The 19902-nt window shown below is 34.9% G+C and overlaps 2 protein-coding genes across 3 annotated transcripts; one reads left to right on the forward strand and one right to left on the reverse strand.

Annotated features, from left to right (window-relative positions):
- The first annotated feature begins 10798 nt into the window (after positions 1-10798).
- On the forward strand, positions 10799-14093 carry LOC105798398 (protein FAR1-RELATED SEQUENCE 7). Of its 2 annotated transcripts, none has more exons than XM_012628448.2 (2): positions 10799-11019; positions 11557-14093. In XM_012628448.2, exon 2 carries the CDS (start codon positions 11561-11563, stop codon positions 14024-14026), a length of 2466 nt encoding a protein of 821 aa, XP_012483902.1. In that variant the 5' UTR covers positions 10799-11019; positions 11557-11560; the 3' UTR covers positions 14027-14093. The 2 variants fall into 2 exon arrangements, with proteins under 2 accessions (XP_012483902.1, XP_052476783.1); XM_052620823.1 differs by having other exon boundaries at positions 11575-14093.
- On the reverse strand, positions 14079-18828 carry LOC105798397 (peptidyl serine alpha-galactosyltransferase). The gene is made up of 8 exons (XM_012628447.2): positions 18178-18828; positions 17518-17688; positions 17022-17265; positions 16705-16905; positions 15963-16435; positions 15647-15811; positions 15283-15526; positions 14079-15091 (listed from the first exon to the last, which is right to left on the reverse strand). Exons 1-8 carry the CDS (start codon positions 18474-18476, stop codon positions 14417-14419), a joined length of 2472 nt encoding a protein of 823 aa, XP_012483901.1. The 5' UTR covers positions 18477-18828; the 3' UTR covers positions 14079-14416.
- Positions 18829-19902: the final 1074 nt, after the last annotated feature.

Here is a 19902-nt window from a genome sequence, read left to right on the forward strand (position 1 = left end):
ATACTATTAGTTCCTCCTTATTATTGTTATATTTTTATTTATATTTACTTATTTAAATTTTAAATAAACTTGTCCTATTATATTACTATTATATAACTATTTATATATCTTTGCACCTTATTTTATATATATGTTTTCTATACCTTATATATACATTTATATATATATTTATATACATATTCTTAATTTTCATATATATATACGTAATTCTATACTTTTTATATACTCTTTAATTTGTATATATTTACATACTTTCATATATACATGTTTTATATATTTCTATTATTTTATAAGTCATATATATATCTTTATTTATTTTCTTCATGTATATTTCGCTATTGTTATTTTATCTTGCTTGGTTTGTCTGCATTTGGTATTTTTTATATATTAGTCTCATTACTTATTTATATTTTGTTTTGCTTGTGATTATTTTACTTACATTATCATCATCATTTCATTACACCCATTTTTAGATTTTAAAAAGAAATTTTAAAAATATAAGTAATATTTGGTATTTTAGATCTTCGAGAGAATCGAGCCCTAACGTATTGGGTTCCGATTTTCTTCGTTGAATCTAAATAATCTGGATTACTCTTTTAAAAATGATGAAAAGCTTGTTATCGAGAATTCAATACGTTGTGTCCTAACGTATTGGATGTGACACGTTGTTTTCTCGAAACGAGGAGTTTTTGAAATAAATGCAATATTCAATGTTTAATATTTTGAGAAATTGTGCCCTAACGTATTGGGTTGCGATTTCTTCATTTGATTTAAACAATGAATATTCTTTTAAACTTTATTACACGATTTTTTTTAAACTCAAGTTTTAAACGATATCGGGAGTTAAGAAAAGATTGTGTCCTAACTTACTGGGCATGATCCCTTTCCTAAACCTGAGATAATAAAATATTTTTTTAAATAAATAAAATTTTGGCATTCATTCGCGTATCGGAAATTCAAGACATTGTGTCCTAACTTACTGGATATGGTGCTTTCTTTCTCGATTAACGTGGAATGTGCCCCATTTTCCCAAAATTTTCAACTTTTTAATACAAGGATCGTATTTTTAAATTTCTTTAAAGTTTTCAGCTTTTCAACATTAAGACATTAAGTAATCAACTAAGGTACCAATTTTGGGTGTATCGAGGGTGCTAATCCTTCCTCGTGCGTAACCGACTCCCGAACCCGTTTTCTAAATTTCGTGGACTGAAACCGTTGTTTTAATAAAATCAAATCATTTATTAAAAACAACCTTTTTCGAAGTGATCCAATCACACCTCATAAAAAAAAGAGATTGGTGGCGACTCCCGTTTCATTTTTCAAAACCCAAGTCGACCCCGTTTTCCATCCAAAAAATGGTGTCAACAGCTTGGCGACTCTGCTGGGGATTTTAAATAAGAGAGTCAAGCCACGAGTTGATTATTTCTTGTGTTTTTGTCGAAAGTTGAAAATGTGATTTAAATATACGATCCTCCAATTGCATTTCAATTGTTTTGAGTTTTCATCATGTTTTATATTTTAAATTTTTTTTATGCCTTTCTGCATTGCATTGCATGACGGTTGGTCACACATTCTTAAGTGGGAGTGAGAAGCTAGTCCTTCGTGAGGTTTTCACCTCCGTGCAGGATAGTGGATCACTTTCGGGATACATTCGTACCTATGTCTTCGTGAGATTTTCATCTCCGTGCAGCTATAGAGAAATGTATTCCCCTGAACCGAACTCGGTCCGTATGAGCCTATAATGGGTGAGGATCAAGGAATCTGCTGGTTTGGGTACCCCTTACTTTAGAACCAAACCTCATGTAGTGAACCTTAGGAGCCCACCCTAGGTAGAACCACTTCAAACCCTAGTAGTCACCCAAATAGGTGTTCTAATTATTCTTGCTTGCTTTTGCTTTGTACTAACCTGTTTTCTTTTCTGTTTTGATTGCATTGCACTTTCATCATTAAAAGAGGTGTTGATTAATGTTCGGTTGTTAAATAGAGAGCTTGTCATAAGGAAATGGGTCTTTTGATAAAGTGGAAAATAATACGGTTGCCCGAATATGTTCCGAGAAAACACAACAAGAGAAAGATGATAGAGGACAACACAACTATTGCTCTGATGCCCGAGGATTCAAGATGACAAAGATTATTCAAGAATCGCTGAACTTTCTTAAAGAGGAGTCAATGAGTATCATGAGGATAAGCGAGCAACGAGTCGTGGCCCGGATCAAGCAAAAAAGAGATAAAAGAGATGTCCCTTTTGAAGAGTTCGTGAGATTCATCTTACCGCACGAATGAAGAAAAGGATCGTTGTCTTGGAATATAAGGGCAAAGCCGTATATATATTCGCTTTATGTAAAGAGATTTATTTTCTAGTAAAGTTCATCTAATAGAATTGAACCAAGAATCAACGTCTCTTTTTTGCATTCATTTCATGCATTTGCATTACATAACGTCATGTGCATTAAACACCATTAAAATATCCTAATTGAGTAAAATTTCTTCAGCTAATTTGGAAAATCAACATTCTTGTGGTACCCGAAGAAAAACATGGACCAAAGATTAAAAAACTTGAACGATTCCAAAGGGGGAGGCAAGACCAACTACAACTGCAAATACAAGAGCGGTAACCTAAGGTCCAGCAGGATAGAGTTTTGTGAAGGGGTCAAAAAAATGTTCATATCAATGCCATACATGAAGACAACTGAAAATGGACCTTATTAGATGTTCGCCCTTATAAACTTGGGAGTGTTCTAAAGAAACCCCTGTAGTATTTAGAGCTTACTCAGAGTAATATTCAAAACACACTTGTTGCTTTTAGCCTAGAGGCAACAAGAAGTCTTTTGTGAAATAGGCTCATGTTTGAACGTCATTATTTTAATGGAATGCATCTTTGCGATCGTTTGAACCAATATTCTTTCATTTCTTATGAATGATTATTTTTATTCTTTTATTCTTTCATCCAAATCATTCTTTCATTCATTCATAATCATACTGCGCAGATAATTATTCTTAAATTCATACATTCTTTGTATATTCTCTTGTACCTACAATAGGTCCCTGAATATCAACGACATGAATGACACTACTACAGACTTAGAACCTTCTTTTGAGTGAGACATGTGTTTAGAGAGATCTCACGACTTTGAAGATGACATAGATTATAGCCTATCTCCGGACTTGTTGAGGATGGTAGAACAAAAGGATAGACAGATCCTACCTCACAAGGAATCATTAGAAATTGTGAGCATGATGAAGATAAGAATTGACCTGACCACAGAGACGAAGCAAGACCTTGTTGAGTTACCTCTAGAGTTCAAAGATGTCTTTGTATGATCATACCAGGGGCAATGCCTCTCTCGTTGAGTCACATAACTTTACCCATTTGAAGTCGAGTTTTCATCCTTTCAAAATCTTGTTGGATTTTATCCTGATTAAAGAGGAAGATCCAAAGTTTTCTGTCGTAGTTGCGTCCCAAAAGGGCTCTATGAAAGAAATCTGGTACCAAAGAAGGTTTTTCACATACAAGATGAAAGTGGAAGATCTTATGTGGAAGACTTTAGAATAACATTGATTCTGGTCGAAAAGCATGACCAGGACTTGCCTGATCTCATGAGTTCAGACAAAAAAAAAACAAAACAAAAACAAAAATCAAAAAACAAAAATCAAAAAAAAAATCAAAGTCAAAAATAGGAAAAAAGAAAGAAAGAAAAAAAAGGAGAGGTTAAGGCGAAAACCCGCAAAGGGCACTTTGACCAAATGTGGATCTGAGTTGAAAACCCGAAAAAGGGCGACTCAAATTTTGAGCAAAATAGGGCATGGACATCACCATTATCGAAGACTTCTAATGGGCATTGCTTCAATTTTTTGAGAGGCTACTTCATGGATCAAGGTCATCCCTATACCGATACAGAATTTCAGAGAGGATGGTATTGGAAAATGCATTGAACTTAAATGATAGCACGATAACTGAGGTCTGAAATCAATTCAGAAGTAGACACCACGTTTTGTCACCGAATTACCTAGAGGTGAACAGGGACTGGCATGAGAAATTACTATTTTCCCTCATTGTTTGTCGAACATCTATACTGGGGCAATACTTCTCTTCTTGGTTTACAGGATTGAGGTAGTTTTACCTATTAAAATCCCCTCATTGCTTGGGATCCAATCGCGATATGATCAGTTAGCCCTAGGAAAAGAGTTAAAATCTATTCATCAAGGTCGAATGTACCATAAATAAATAATATGAGCCCATAATAAACAGGCTCGTCTCAGAGAATTCCACGAGAGGGCTGGATGTTAAAAAAGATTCTTCCTTAACGAAAGGATTCTAAAGGGAAATGAATGCCAAACCGGGAATGTCCTTACGTTGTAAAGAAGGCATTCTTCAGAAGAGCACTGATCCTGAGTGAGATTGCTAATCCTATAAACTCAGATCCAGTCAAGAAACACTTCGTTTAAAGAATGAGAAAGGACCAAGGTGAAAACCCGCAAAGGGCACTCGGAGTAAAAAAATGAAAAATGAGAATGAAAAATGAAAAATGAAAATGAAAAATGGAGAGGCTAAGGGGAAAACCCGAAAAGGGCGCCTTAGGCCAAAGGGGATTTGAGTTGAAAACCCGAAAAGGGCGGCTCAAATATTTGTTCAGAATGGGGCATGAAGTGATCAGATTAGGGCATGTGGTGATCTTGCTATACTTGAATCAATAGGAAAGGGTAAGGTGACATCTTGGGGCATCGACAAAGTACTGTAGATCTCCTAAACACATGTCAAACTCAGAATGGTCGTCAGAAAGTTTGTACAGAGAAGTTCAAGCTGCGATATCTGGGGCACCTAGTCTTTATACTATTTATATTGAATTTGTTATTCTTGGAATACTTCATTCTTTTTCAAGATGCGTGTTCCCAATTAATTCCCTTTTTATTCTTACTATCCTTGATAATTTATCCACTTCGAGCTTGCTCTCAAATCAATTCTATTTCATCCATCGTTATATTCTTTTTTGCAAGTATGTTGCATTGGAATGAAGATACTTTCACAATGAAAGTTTTGCATATTACTCTAGAAGTTTCTAAATAATATAGGAACCTGAAACAGGACTATTGTTTAGAAAACACCAAATTTAAAAGGTGAAATATCTAAGAAGGAAGAGTCTAAGTTAAAGACTATCCTTTCAGATTTTGTTGTCCAAACATTGATTGAATAAAATGACAAGATGCCGTGTTGGTGACAAAGCTTCAATGAACAAACAAGCAATGATTACCGAGTGATAAGAAAATGTTTTCTCGGAGAAGAAAATTTTGCATGAGCATTTGGTATGACACCTTGGGAATGGGGTAAAGGACCAAAGAGCTTCACATTCTGTATCCTTGAATTGCGATAGGAGAAGATTGAGAAAAGCCATATCTTTCTACCCTTGGGTTACAGTGGGAGATTCATGGTACAAATTTTATGTCCCAGTGAATTGAACTTTGACGTTCATAGTAGGGGGCAATCGGATTAAGTGTTTCTTTGGATATGCCAGTCGAGCAAAAGGCGTTGTAGCACGTCAGTGATAAAGCCTTAATAAGCTTTTGCGTGATGATAACCTAAGCATTAAGGAATCATTTTCATGACATTTTGCATTCATTCAAATGTCATTCATACACATATAGTTAGGAGCATTTGATTCGTTATGATCATGTCATCCTAATCACTAGGCATAATTAGGTTCATAAAATAGAACATACAGGTCATGTTCCCCAGAGAACAGATCAATGAAGTTATAGCGAATCTTATCTTCCTGTATTTGGCAGCGAATGAGATCGAAGATAGCAGATATTATCTTCCTATATTTGGCAGCGGAAGAGATCGAAGATAGCAGTTCTTATATTCCTGTATTTGGCAGCGGAGGGGATCGAAGATAGCAGATCTTGTCTTCCTGTATTTGGCAGCAGAGGATATCGAAGATAACAGATCTTGTTTTCCTGTATTTGGCAGCGGAGGAGATCGAAGATAGCAGATCTTGTCTTCCTGTATTTGGCAGCGGAGGGGATCGAATATAGCAGATCTTGTCTTCCTGTATTTGGCGGCGGAGAGGATCGAAGATAGCAGATCTTGTCTTCCTGTATTTGGCAGCGGAGGAGATCGAAGATAGCAGATCTTGTTTTCCTGTATTTGGCAGCGAAGGGGATCGAAGATAGCAGATCTTATCTTCATGTATTTGGCAGCGGAGTAGATCAAAGATGGTGAATCTTATCTTCCCAATATAGTGGAGAAACATATTTAAGCCATTATTCCTATCACCCTAAGCAGTAGTGGAGTAGGTTGAAGATTGCAGATTCTGTCACCCTAATTAGTAGTGGAGCAGATCAAAGATGGTGAATCTTATCTTCCCAATATAGTGGAGAAGCAGATTTAAGCCATTAGTCCTATCACCCTAAGCAGTAGTGGAATAGGTTGAAGATTGTAGATTCTGTCACCCTAATCAGTAGTGGAGCAGATCAAAGATGGTGAATCTTATCTTCCCAATACAGTGGAGAAGCAGATTTAAGACATTATTCCTATCACCCTAAGCAGTAGTGGAGTAGGTTGAAGATTACAGATTCTGTCACCCTAATCAGTAGTGGAGCAGATCAAAGATGGTGAATCTTATCTTCCGAATATAGTGGAGAAGTAGATTTAAGACATTAGTTCTATCACCCTAAGCAGTAGTGGAGTAGGTTGAAGATTGCAGATTCTGTCCCCCTAAGCAGTAATGGAGCAGATCAACAATAATGAATCTTACCACGAATCTCATCCCCCTGAAGTTGCAGCAGAGTGGAATGAAGCCACAAGTCATATCTCTTTTTGAAGTTGTAGTGGAGTGGATCGAAGCAACAAGGCATGGTGGACTGAAATGAGGCTACTTGAAGAAAAAAGGAACCAAAAAGTCATGATTTGGCAAGACCGGGCAAAATGGGCCTTTCTTAGTCTTTGCTCTGTTTTCGTTACACGACAACGAGCAAAGAGGGGCAGCTGTACGACCCATTTTGACCCGGGCCCAATAGGCCCAATAACTAAACCTAAGCCCACCTACCCCCAAACCCAACAAAGAAATTTCAACACCAAATCAAAGAAAAGAAGAAACCTTAGCCACCTAGGTCTTCACCTCCAGTACCGCAAGTCAAAGCCACCGCCCTTCCGACACCACCCGCCACCAACTCGCCCACTTGCCTGTCAATCACCGCAAAATGGAGCAAACACGCAAGAACAATGAAAACGCAAGAGAAATAGTAAAAATAACATGTAACTTAGGCTATAAAAAGCCAAATGTCTTCATTGTAAAAGGGGTTCTTCTAAAAAAAGAGAAATCAAGAACAAAGATTAAAAAGCAATAAAAGGTCACTCTTTTTATTTTTGTCTCGTTTTTTATTTATTTTTATTTATTTCAAATACAAAATAAAACAAGAAAGGAGGCATTTTACCCTCTTTACCGACGTCGAGCGATCGGAGGATGAGGAGACCATTCACGGAAAAATGGAGACTTTGGTCTCCCATTGTCACAAGACGGCAATGCGCTTGCAAGACCGGCGATGAAGTGGCCAACAAAGTGGCCCATGGCCGGACCTTAGGCCGGAGTTTGACCGAAAGAGGGAGGGAGAGAACTTTTAAGTTTTTTTGAAATAACAAGGCAAATGAATTTTTTTCTAGAAAATTGGCTTAAATAGGCTTCCAAAACGACGTCGTTTTGGCGACCATCTCGTGCACCAAAGCGGCGCCGTTTTGCTCTTGACCCGATTTCAACCCGACTACTTTGAAGGATCCACGTGTTTTCAACGGAAGGGCTAATTGCACCTTTAGCCCTTCCGCTTTTAAATGGTTTTATAATCAAGTCTTTTATCATTTTTAATTTGGCCCTGCGGTTTTTGCGCTTATTCCAATTTGGTCCTGAACGAAATGATGAGCTAAAGTTTAGGAATATTTGCTCAATCAGCCCTCCATTCTTTGGGTGCATTCTATTTCAGTCCCTGGCCACTCCTTTCTTATTTTATTTGCGATTTTCACCCCAGTTTACATTTTAAGTGCAAATCAGTCCTTTTTCGTTACTTTGGTTAATTTATTATTAAAATTGACAAATTTGATGTTATTATTATTATTATTATTATATTTTCCCTTTATGTATATATATTTACGCTACTATTATACTATTAGTTCCTCATTATTGTTATATTTTTATTTATATTTACTTATTTAAATTTTAAATAAACTTGTCCTATTATATTACTATTATATAACTATTTATATATCTTTGCACCTTATTTTATATATATGTTTTCTATACCTTATATATACATATATATATATATTTATATACATATTCTTAATTTTCATATATATATACGTAATTCTATACTTTTATATACTCTTTAATTTGTATATATTTACATACTTTCATATATACATGTTTTTATATATTTCTATTATTTTTATAATTCATATATATATCTTTATTTATTTTCTTCATGTATATTTCGCTATTGTTATTTTATCTTGCTTGGTTTGTGCATTTGGTATTTTTTATATATTAGTCTCATTACTTATTTATATTTTGTTTTGCTCGTGATTATTTTACTTACATTATCGTCATCATTTCATTACACCCATTTTTAGATTTTAAAAAGAAATTTTAAAAATATAAGTAATATTCGGTATTTTAGATCTTCGAGAGAATCGAGCCCTAACGTATTGGGTTCCGATTTTCTTCGTTGAATCTAAATAATCGGGATTACTCTTTTAAAAATGATGAAAAGCTTGTTATCGAGAATTCAATACGTTGTGTCCTAACGCATTGGATGTGACACGTTTTCTCGAAACGAGGAGTTTTTGAAATAAATGCAATATTCAATGTTTAATATTTTGAGAAATTGTGCCCTAACGTATTGGGTTGCGATTTCTTCATTTGATTTAAACAATGAATATTCTTTTAAACTTTATTACACGATTTTTTTAAACTCAAGTTTTAAACGATATCGGGAGTTAAGAAAAGATTGTGTCCTAACTTACTGGGCATGATCCCTTTCCTAAACCCGAGATAATAAAATATTTTTTAAATAAATAAAATTTTGGCATTCATTCGCGTATCGAAAATTCGAGACATTATGTCCTAACTTACTGGATATGATGCTTTCTTTCTCGATTAACGTGGAATGTGCCCCATTTTCCCAAAATTTTCAACTTTTTAATACAAGGATCGTATTTTTAAATTTCTTTAAAGTTTTCAGCTTTTCGACATTAAGACATTAAGTAATCAACTAAGGTACCAATTTTGGGCGTATCGAGGGTGCTAATCCTTCCTCGTGCGTAACCGACTCCCGAACCCGTTTTCTAGATTTCGTGGACCGAAACCGTTGTTTTAATAAAATCAAATCATTTATTAAAAACAATCTTTTTCGAGGTGATCCAATCACACCTCATAAAAAAAAGAGATTGGTGGCGACTCCCGTTTCATTTTTCAAAACCCAAGTCGACCCCGTTTTCCATCCAAAAAATGGTGTCAACAAACTTCATCCCTATATGCTCTTCTTTTTCCCTAAAATTAACAAATACAGTATAAATATTTTAATTAATTTATATTTTTTAGACAATATTAATACAAATATTTGAAAAAATTAAGATTAATTGTCTGTATAATCTTATATTTCTTGAATATAGATTAAAAATTAACATTTTTGTTTAAAATTTTTGTTACTTGTGTAATTTTGTGCATTTTATGCGTTTGTGTTTATATTGTATTTTACATATTACATTTTATGACACCAAAAAGTACTCAATAACTTTTGTTGTTGTGAAAGGAATTATATTTTGCTGATGATAATTTTTTATATTTTAGCTTTTATAAATCACTATTAATCTAATATTAATAATATAATTTGTTTTATAAAAATATTTTGTATTTAGGAATTAGATTTAGGCATAATGGATTTTTTGTCCTCTAACTTAAAAAAAATATATTTTAGCCCTTCATTTAATTTTTATATTTTTAACCCTTAAATTTATGTTTTTGTCAAATTACCATAAAATAAATGAAAAAGTTAATATTTGTTAACTTTGCTAATGTGCATACACACGTATTACTACGTGTGAAGATCTACACATATAATTGTGCATGATAAGTCTTGAACGTAAATACTTAGAACCCAATACCTACGTTCATTAATGATAAAATTTTCAAATTTCACAAATAATTTTTTAATAATTTATTATATTCCTATAATATATTTGTCAACCCCTAACCATGTAAAGTTTAAAAACTCTATTGACGGTGTATAAAATATTTTCCTTAAAAATAAAAAAATATTTGAGTTTTTAAATTATTCTTGTAAAATTTTTAAAAAAATTGTCGATAAGTATTGGATGCAGTGTTTTTCACAAGTATTGGATATAATAGTAAAACATATTACACTCTCATGAAAAGAATACAAGGTTAACTGTTAGAGATTCTATTGTTAGGAAGGATGACAACAAATCTTAAATATGGATGATAAGACAAACATTGTTAATATATATAAATAATTCAAATTTAATTTCTGAAACATTTTCTTTTAAAATAAAAATTAATCACTAGAGAAAATAAATTACTCTAACATTTTGTTTTATAATTATATGTGTTATAGTATGTTTTACAATTTTATTCTAATAAAAATAATATTTAAATAAAACCTCTTTATAATGACAGATTCCATAATTCGAATTACTTTTAAACTCATTTTAAATAGCGAATTAAAGGCAGCCATCTCAACAGTGTTGCCGCGTGGATCGATTAAATCTTCTTTCTCTCCTGCAGTATTTACTTTTGTCTACTATTATTCCAGTAACCGAACAGCCCGAAAGAAATAGCGAAGGAAAAAAAAAAACCCTAATCTCTACAGTTCTTCCAATTCCTCACTCAATCTGCGCAAAGCTCTCTTTTTTAACTTCATAATCTCTCCCGCCATTTCTTCTAATCATCAGCGAATCTCAGCCGTTGATCTCTTGATTGCGTATCACTCTGTTTTGCACCTTCTCTTCTCACTGTAATTTCCTTTTGTTCTCTTCTTCTGTATTCAGTTGGGATTCTTTTGAAATAAAAAGAATTCATACCCAAGCAAGTATTGATGATTAAAGTTTGATTTTATTGATGCATTTTGAATGTAACTTTATGGGTTCTTGCTAAGAGCTTTGAGTAATTTAGACCGCAATTTGCTCATTGGTTTGTTAAATTTCATTCTTAAAAAAAAAGTTAATTGTATATGTATCACTTTTGCTTTTACATGTATTTATGCATCTATATTTATATACGTTCCTGGTATGATATATGCATGTAAGCATGCATGTGGATATAGCTTTTGATATTTTATTTTGTAGGATAATTGATTTTGTTAAGTTTCAAGTTATTGGGGAGCGGTTTATAGAAATTGGGATATGTGAAATTAATATTGAATGTGTGTAAATTTATGTTAAATTGATAATAGAAGAGCTGGTTTTAATATAACTTCTTGTTTTTTGATGCTATATGTATCCATTTGCTGCTACATGTTCTTATTTCCACTCTTTTTTATTCCCCTCATTAGCTGAATGTCAATGGATAGGAGTGGCCATGGCATACTAACACATGGAAAGAATTCAGAATTTCAAAACGAGCTTCACGAATCAAATCGAGCCGATGTTGACATGGGTGAAGAATGTAAAAGCTCTGAAACCTCCTCTCCTGAAAAGAGTCGAGAAGCTACTGAAAGCGAGAGTGATAGTTGGAGTGGAAGTGCTTCTTTGGTCGAGAAGAGTGCGGTGGAAATTAATGGGGACGAATGCCAGGCACCCCCTGAAATTCCCTTAGTCAACAAGTATGAGATGAATGTTGATAGTGAACAAGAGTCTCAGAGTCTGAATACTGTATCTGTTGACGAGTTAGGTCCCGGAGTTCCGGTAAAAGATGGCAAAGGTTTATTTATGGTTCCAGCAGTTGGAATGGAGTTTGAATCAGAAGAACATGCATACAAGTGTTATAGTAGATATGCTGTAATGGAAGGGTTTAGTATTAGAAAAGATTTCGTGAACAAAAGTCGAGTAACTGGTGCTGTTGTATCCCGAAGATTCACCTGTTACAGACAAGGTTATAGACCTAGCAAGCATAGCATGAATACAAGGAAGCCCCGCAAAGAGACGAGAACTGGTTGCTTGGCTCATATGACTATTGCATGGCAACCTTATGGAAAGTTTCGTGTCACTAATTTTGAAAACAAACACAACCATGAGTTTGTGAACCCGTCAACAGCTCATCTGTTACCATCACAGAAGAGGTTAGCCTTTGCTGAAGCAGTTGAAGCTGACTTAGCGAGTAGTTCAGGAGTGGATGGGGTACCTAAGCTTGGAATGGGGTTCGAATCAGAAGATCATGCATATGAGTTTTACAATTCATATGCAGGAAAAGTTGGTTTCAGTGTTCGAAAAGATTATGTGAATAGGAGTAAGATACATGGTGCTGTGGTGTCAAGGCGGTTTACTTGCTTCAGAGAAGGGTTTCGCCAGAAAGATAAAAGGGATTTGAATATAAAGAGACCTCGAAAAGAAACAAGAATTGGTTGTCTGGCGCAACTAGTCATTTCTCGTCAGTCTGATGGTAGCTACCGTGTCACTAATTTCGAAGAAAAACACAATCACGAGCTTGTTGCAGCATGTCGGATTAGAATGTTACGATCACAAAAGCAGTTGGTTGCAGCCCAAACTGCTGAAGGCAATGCAATTGAGGGTCGTAAGATACAACTAAAATCAGCATATGAAGTATCATGTAACTCGATTGGAGATTGTGTCGACCATGAATATGATCCAGTAGATCAAAGAAGTAAATTGATTTCCAAATGTACTCGAGAAATGAGAGATGGAGAAGCTGAAAAGATACAACAATATTTTCAGAGTAAGAAAGTGAAAAATCCATCCTTTTTCTATGCCATCCAACTTGATGCTGACAATCAAATAGCTAATATTTTCTGGACTGATGCAAAGATGGTAATGGACTACAGTGACTTTGGTGATGTACTTTGCTTCGATACAACCTACAGGATAAGCGAAGATTGTCGTCTATTTTCACCGTTCGTTGGGGTGAACCATCATAAGCAAATGGTGATCTTTGGTGCTGCACTTTTATATGATGAAACTGTTGATTCTTTCAAGTGGCTGTTCCAAAAGTTTTTGGAGGCAATGTCTGGTAAGAAGCCAAAGACAATCCTCACTGATCAAGATGAAATAGTGTCTGAAGCAATTAGTTCCATATTACCGGACATAAACCAACGAGTATGCGTTTGGCATGTGTACCAAAGAGCACTCAAGCAACTGAGTCATATGTTTATAGGTTCTCCGCCTTTCGTGAATGACTTACTCAGTTGCTTTTTTGATCACGAGGAAGAAGAAGACTTCATTGCTTCATGGAACCATATGATGGATCTACATGGTCTTTGGGATAATGAATGGTTGAACAAGATTTTCGAAAACAGGGAGCAATGGGCCATTGCATACAAACGGCACATCTTTTGTGCCGACATAAAATCCGTGCAACTGCGTGGAAGTTTTATACTTAATCTAAAGAAATACTTAAAGTCTGATTCTGATGTGCTTTCATTCCTTAAGCAACTTGGGAAAATGGTGAATGATTGGCACTACAAAGAGTTGGAAGCTAATTATGATATGTCCCAAAACATGCCGAAACTAATGGGGGATGTGATTCTCTTGAAGCATGCAAGAGATGCCTACACACCAAGGATATTCGAATTATTTCAGCAAGAATATGAAACATGTCTGAATATTGTTGTTAACCAATGCATTGAGAATGGTTCGCTGCTCGAGTATAAAGTCAGCATATACGGCCAACCTAGAGAGTACACAGTAAGTTATAACTTGTCTAACAACACCGTTTGTTGTAGTTGTATGAAATTCGAGTTTATAGGAGTGTTATGCAGTCATGCATTAAAAGTGCTAGATTATAGTAATATTAGGTTGCTCCCAAGCCAATACATCTTAAAGAGGTGGACAAGAGAGGCTAGAGTTTAGAGCTTGGTTGCTGTATCTGACAAGCAATTAGTAATGTAATGAAAGAGCTGTATTTTGATATGCAAAAGTTTGTGATCTCATTTCATAAGATAAAAGAGTTACGTTTCACATTTCGAGAAACCAAAAATTTGAATAAAATAGCATGTCAAAACATGTCTTTCTTGGTTGGAGCTTCAAAACCGAAGTATATGCAACGAAAAGGACTACAATGTCAACCAATGATCCCATCTGCCAGTTAGAAAACGAGAGAAACCTAGTATTTTTCTAATCACCAACTACGTCAATGGCATTCACTTCACCATATTTGTCTTGGAACTCTTTATCATGCTCAGGCTTGCTCCACCTTTTATCAGAATATGTATTTTTTGTCTTTAGAAGCAACTTGCGATGCTACAATGATGCGTCTGACTTGCGACCTTGCCGATCACGAGCATTGGTTTTTAAAAACCCTGTATAAGATCTTCTCCTGCTTTTGTTACTTTTCCCTTTTGATGACCCCTTGCTTGTATAACCTGAACACATCGCTAACATGACTAAAATAAAACCCAATCCAGAAAACACCCATAGAAGAATGATCCAGAACCTTAAAGTACCGAATAGCCCATCTCTAACTTTAGGTTTAGATGATTCCTGAGAATGATTTCTGGGCACGGGATTGCTTTCTATATCGTCAGTCTTGGAAAACCTACCGACTTTCCTTGAATTTGCAATATCCTTAGTTGTATCCAATGCTGGATTTGATAAGGCAGTAGGGTCGGGGCAGTTTCTCCTCTTGTGATGCAAACGCAGTGCTTCATTTAGTGTTCTTGCACATTCTATGCTAAGCAGGTCTCGTTGAAGTTCGTTCTCATCGGTTTGTTCAAGGGTTGAAGGATCTGGAGGGTCCGGAAATGTAGCCCAGCATTTGTTGACCATGTCAACCTCTCTCCACTTTGCTTTATCAAAGCTCCAGTTCCCGACTTTAAATTCCAAGCCGTAGTGGAAAACTCTGTACTTGACATCAGGTTCGGGAACATATCCGGGATATATTAATATCTCATTGCTTATGAGATGCCGTAATTTCAACTGCATGATATAAGAGGAACATACAAAAAAATGAACTTCATTTAGTGAGAATACCATTAATAATAAACCCAAACAGCAAATCAATCCCTCAAAAAATGCTACTGCCTTTACCACATAATCTCACAACCAGGAATCTGTAGGACATTAAAGAGTTACAATCTAGTTTCTAAAAAGTAGATGGAAAACATTACCTCTGCTGCACCAAACGAGTAACCGTACATTTCACTGATCCAACCAGATTCATATATATCTCCAGTGATGTTTGTTGCATAATGAGCTTTGTCAGCTCGGACCTCCTCAGTTTTAAGCAACCATAGCAGTGCAAATTCCCGGAGATCATCAATATGCATGATAATGACACCACCAACTTTGTCACAAGCCTCAGGATGGCGAGTATGAAGTTTAGCAAGCTCATTGTCACAACCAATAAGGTATCTATCAAGAACGGCAATAAAATCAGGTCATTAAATAAGAGAAGAGTGAGGGAGATAAGCTGCAGCTTGAGTTATGTAAAAAGAATTTGAATGACATTAATCCTTGTTCTCCTTGACTTACTCATACGGGGTTGAAACTGGTCGGCCACGTGCTGCTTTGAACTCCCATGGTGTAATTGGGCCTCTTAAGATCATGTCGGCATCAAGGATAACTATGTACTCGGCATCAACGTTTACATGGTTGAGCCAATGAACAACAGCAGCTGGTTTATTAATTGCCGGATACCTGAAATGAATCAAGCGACGATAAGAGTTTGCGGTCTGCCTTCTAGTTCACAAAGCTTGGGCATATAAACGTTTTGTTAATCTCTTGCTTTATGTTGCCTAAGAGTTCTTTTATCTGGAGCAAAAGTAAATAACAATAACTTGAGAATTACCAGTCGCCTGTTAGCGGATGGCGGCTCATTGAAGGGACATAATGAGTGGGTGCCAGGTCATGGCCTTTGTATTGCTTTAAGTCCTCATCTGTACAGCTGAGAAGACGTGTTATATTTCCGGGCTGGCTGCTGAGGTGGAAACTGTGCATGAGCCCTACAGTTTGCCAATCAAAATAAGTAGTACATTCTGTTGAAAATAATGTATGGATTTTCGGGTACGGTTTTATAGATTCATCGATTTCCTTCACCTCCTTGGCCACCTCAGTTTGCATCCTAGGAGGAGTAAGAAGCTTCGGTTGAGTTAGTTTCGCAAAAGTTTTGCTTTTCAAAAAGCTTAGATATTTTGACCACTTTGGCTTCGGGCATCCATTTCTGGCATGTTGTAACAGAAGACCCTCATTCATGGTATTAATACACTCAATATTCAAGAACAAGGCACGCCTTTTATTCGGATCAGGTTCCATCAATTTAATCTGCGTAAGGAAAGGATATACTAAGTCAAGTCTTACACGTAATTCGTAATTACGAACAAAACAGATGATATATGCAAGCAGCATTAGTAATAATCATAATGTTCTGGAAAAAAAGGTAATAAGCATGATGTTTAGTTCATGAATGGAACCAATCTCATGTCACAGGCTTTTTTCTTTTTCCTTTCTGGTAAGAGAAAAATACATCACATGCAAATAAATGAGCATTTTACAAAGGCATTTCTTAGTGCAAGGTTTAGATCTTAACTTACTTCTCTAGGATAAGGAGGCTCGGGAAAGAGTCGCCCACACTCATAAACAATTCCATCTTCATGGTGTTCTAATTTACTGAAAGACCAGTTTCCCACACTAAATGGCAAGCCATAATGTAGAAGAATAGGCTCAACACCCGGTTGTGGAGTATAGCCCGGGTAGATCATCAAGTTGTCATTAATCTTGTGCCTAAGTCCAGCCTGAAAAGAAAAGAACATAACCAGAATTAAAAGATGGACATAAAAATATCGCACACAGAAAGGCTGAAGTAAAGTTTTCTTTTATACTCTTTGTGGCAGTAAACAAAATAACATACTTCTGCTGCCCCAAAAGAATAACCATACATCTCGCTAATCCAGCCTGTCCCATAGATGTCACCGGTTATATTAGTCCCCCAGTGAGCTCTGTCTTCTCGTACTTCTTCCGTCTTTGAAAGCCACAAAGGTGCTAGAACTCGAAGATCATCTATGTGCATGGCTAAGAGCCCACCAACCTTGTCACAAAGTTCTGGGTGCTTTGTATGCATTTTAGCCAAAATATTATCACATCCTATCAAGTACCTGGAGTACCAAAAAAATTATGAATATCTAAGTGAAAAATTCGAAAATGATCGTAGACAATATGCACAATGCAGAGAAGTATAAATTTCTTTCTCAATATCAGCCTTAGGGCATATGATAATTGTGAAACCAGAAAAAGTATCCGATGACAGAATGTTGAAGCATTATCACAACTACATGTAAAAATAATCCTAAGTTCATGTAAAAATAATCCTAAGTTTTGGCATCAAAAAAATAATGAAAGTTCCATACCCATAATATGCAGCAACAGGGTGGCCTTTCTCTGCCCCAAGTTCCCAAGGTATAATCGGACCTCGGAGGATCATGTCCGCATCCAAAATCACTACCCAGTCGGTGCTCTGCGCATCTTTACTATGTTTTAGCCAGTGGACAATTCCAGCAGGTTTGTTAATTGCAGGATACCTACATAATCAAAATAAGTGTCATCCATGAAGTTCTTCCAGACTCCTATGATCTCTGTTGTATCAGAACTCCGATAAAAGTGTTAAAAAACGATAACACGATGAAAGCTACAATGAGAGAGTTTAATCAGAAAGGACACAACAGTGGACTCTATGCCTGAAAGAATGGGAAGTAAGCATGAAACAATGCAAGATGTTCATCATTCTTGAACCATTAAACATATGAAAAAGAAGTTTAATGAACATTCTTTCATAAGGTAAAGAAATTTGGTATTTTGAATTTTAATCCTTCTACTTTATTTAGGTTGACAACAACAACAATTCACAGACTTGATCAATTCCAAGAGCAATAACTTAATCAGAACAGCATACTTATTTGAATCATGATAGTTTTAGATCAAGGAAATTGAAATTAGAAAATGAAGAACCAAAGGAACCATTAAAGAACTTCAAACCCAAAAAAGAGCTAAAAGAGAGGGAGAAACTTTACCAATCACCAGTTTTAGGATGTCTACTCATAGAGGGAACTTCTAGAGTTGGAGCCAAATCCATCCCTTTATAATTCTTCTTCTCTTCCTCCGTACAGCTCAGTAACCGGGTCACTGGTCCGGGTTGCTGGGCCTTCTTGAAGCTGTGCATGAATCCGACGGTTTGCCAATCGAAGTAGTTCTGGCATTCCACCGAGAACAAAGTGTGGATCCTATAGGGAGCTTCAAGACCCGGGTTTTGACCCGAAATGAAACTAACCCAAAAGCTAACTAGCATCAGAAAAGCTAAGAAATTGGCCATTGGAAGTTGAATTTTCAAGGCCTGATTTGAAATGGGTAGTTTCTAAAAGATCTGGATTTCATTAGGGTGAAGAGATTGTAAGAAGTCAAGACGTTGAAAAATTCTAAATTTTTATAGGTAACAGATATAAACAGGGGAGATGGTGGCAAAGAAATGCTATAAAAAAATAGTTTTTGAGATTTGTATTAATTTAATTAAAAAAATGGAACGATTCTTTTTAACTATTGAATTGATAAAAAGAAAAAAGGATAAAAATCTGAATTGAGCAACTGTGTACGTCAAACAGAGGAAGAAGGAGCCGCCTGAGTTCATGAGACAGTTAAAATCAACCTTAAACGACACCAAGTGGTTGTCGTTCTCGACAAAAATCAATGGCACACACAAACTAAACTACTCGTAAGGAAAAAGAAAAGTCAACTACCAAAAGAGTAGTTTTGATTTCTGAACATATTTTTTTTTTAAAAAATTTTTAAAAAAATATACATATTTAAAAGCAGTTGGAAAAAAGGAAACTTTAAACCAAAGTTAATTCATAAATTAAAAACTCTTATTTTCAACTTTAATTTTACAAAACATTGAAAATAAGTTATTATTATTATTTTAAAAGGTTCTACATATTTTCATTCAAACACATTTTTACAATAGATTTCATTTTCTATCACGTGGCCTAAAAATCACAAATTTAAAATAGATATATTTGTTTAAAAGTAACATACAAATAAATAACGAAACATATAGTTTGAAACTAATTAATTATAATAATACATGACATATGTATGATATTAAAATAAAAAATTAGATTAAATTGTGAGTAAAACAAAATTTAAACACATAAATACATCAGATATATAATACTAAATGCACTACAACTATTTATCATGGTTTTGTCATCAACTATGAGTTAGTATCTAGTTGATTTGTGATACCAACTCAATAAACAACATTATTAATATAAACAATTGATGGATATAATAAATTGTGTATATTAAAACAAAATTGTATAAAATGCATCAAAACGAAGCTTTGGTTGAATGTTAAATTTAAGGTTTTAATAATACAATTGATGTGGGTTTAAATATTACTATATGCATGTTTTAATTGGTTTCATTAAAATAAAAAGACTAAAATACCCTAAAATAATATAACATTTTTAATTACGAAATGACATTTTGTAATTTCCTAATCGAGTTAATAACCCAGTTGAAGGTGACACCAACTTAGTCGAGTTTAATAAATATTAGAAATTCTATCACATGTGTATATCTGTGGAAACCATAAATTTAAAACATATATTCTTGTTTAAATGTATGGTTTGAAACTAATTATACAAATGATGTAGATAATAAATTGTCTATATTAAAACAAAATTATATTAAATATATTAATATGAAGGTTCGGTTGAATGGTAAATTTAAAGTTTTATAAA

This window comes from Gossypium raimondii, chromosome 9, assembly GCF_025698545.1.
Source record: "Gossypium raimondii isolate GPD5lz chromosome 9, ASM2569854v1, whole genome shotgun sequence".
Taxonomy (NCBI): Eukaryota; Viridiplantae; Streptophyta; class Magnoliopsida; order Malvales; family Malvaceae; genus Gossypium; species Gossypium raimondii.

What these genes read in the sequence shown, in the direction of transcription:
- LOC105798398 (XM_012628448.2), top strand. Translation starts at nt 11,561, where the DNA reads ATGTCAATGGATAGGAGTGGCCATGGCATACTAACACATGGAAAGAAT.
- LOC105798397 (XM_012628447.2), bottom strand. Translation starts at nt 18,476, where the DNA reads ATGGCCAATTTCTTAGCTTTTCTGATGCTAGTTAGCTTTTGGGTTAGT. An exon ending in CCTGTTGCTGCATATTATGG is followed by an intron (nt 17,266 to 17,517) that starts GTATGGAACTTT and finishes TTGGTACTCCAG; the next exon opens with GTACTTGATAGGATGTGATA. An exon ending in CCAGTTTCAACCCCGTATGA is followed by an intron (nt 15,527 to 15,646) that starts GTAAGTCAAGGA and finishes CGTTCTTGATAG; the next exon opens with ATACCTTATTGGTTGTGACA.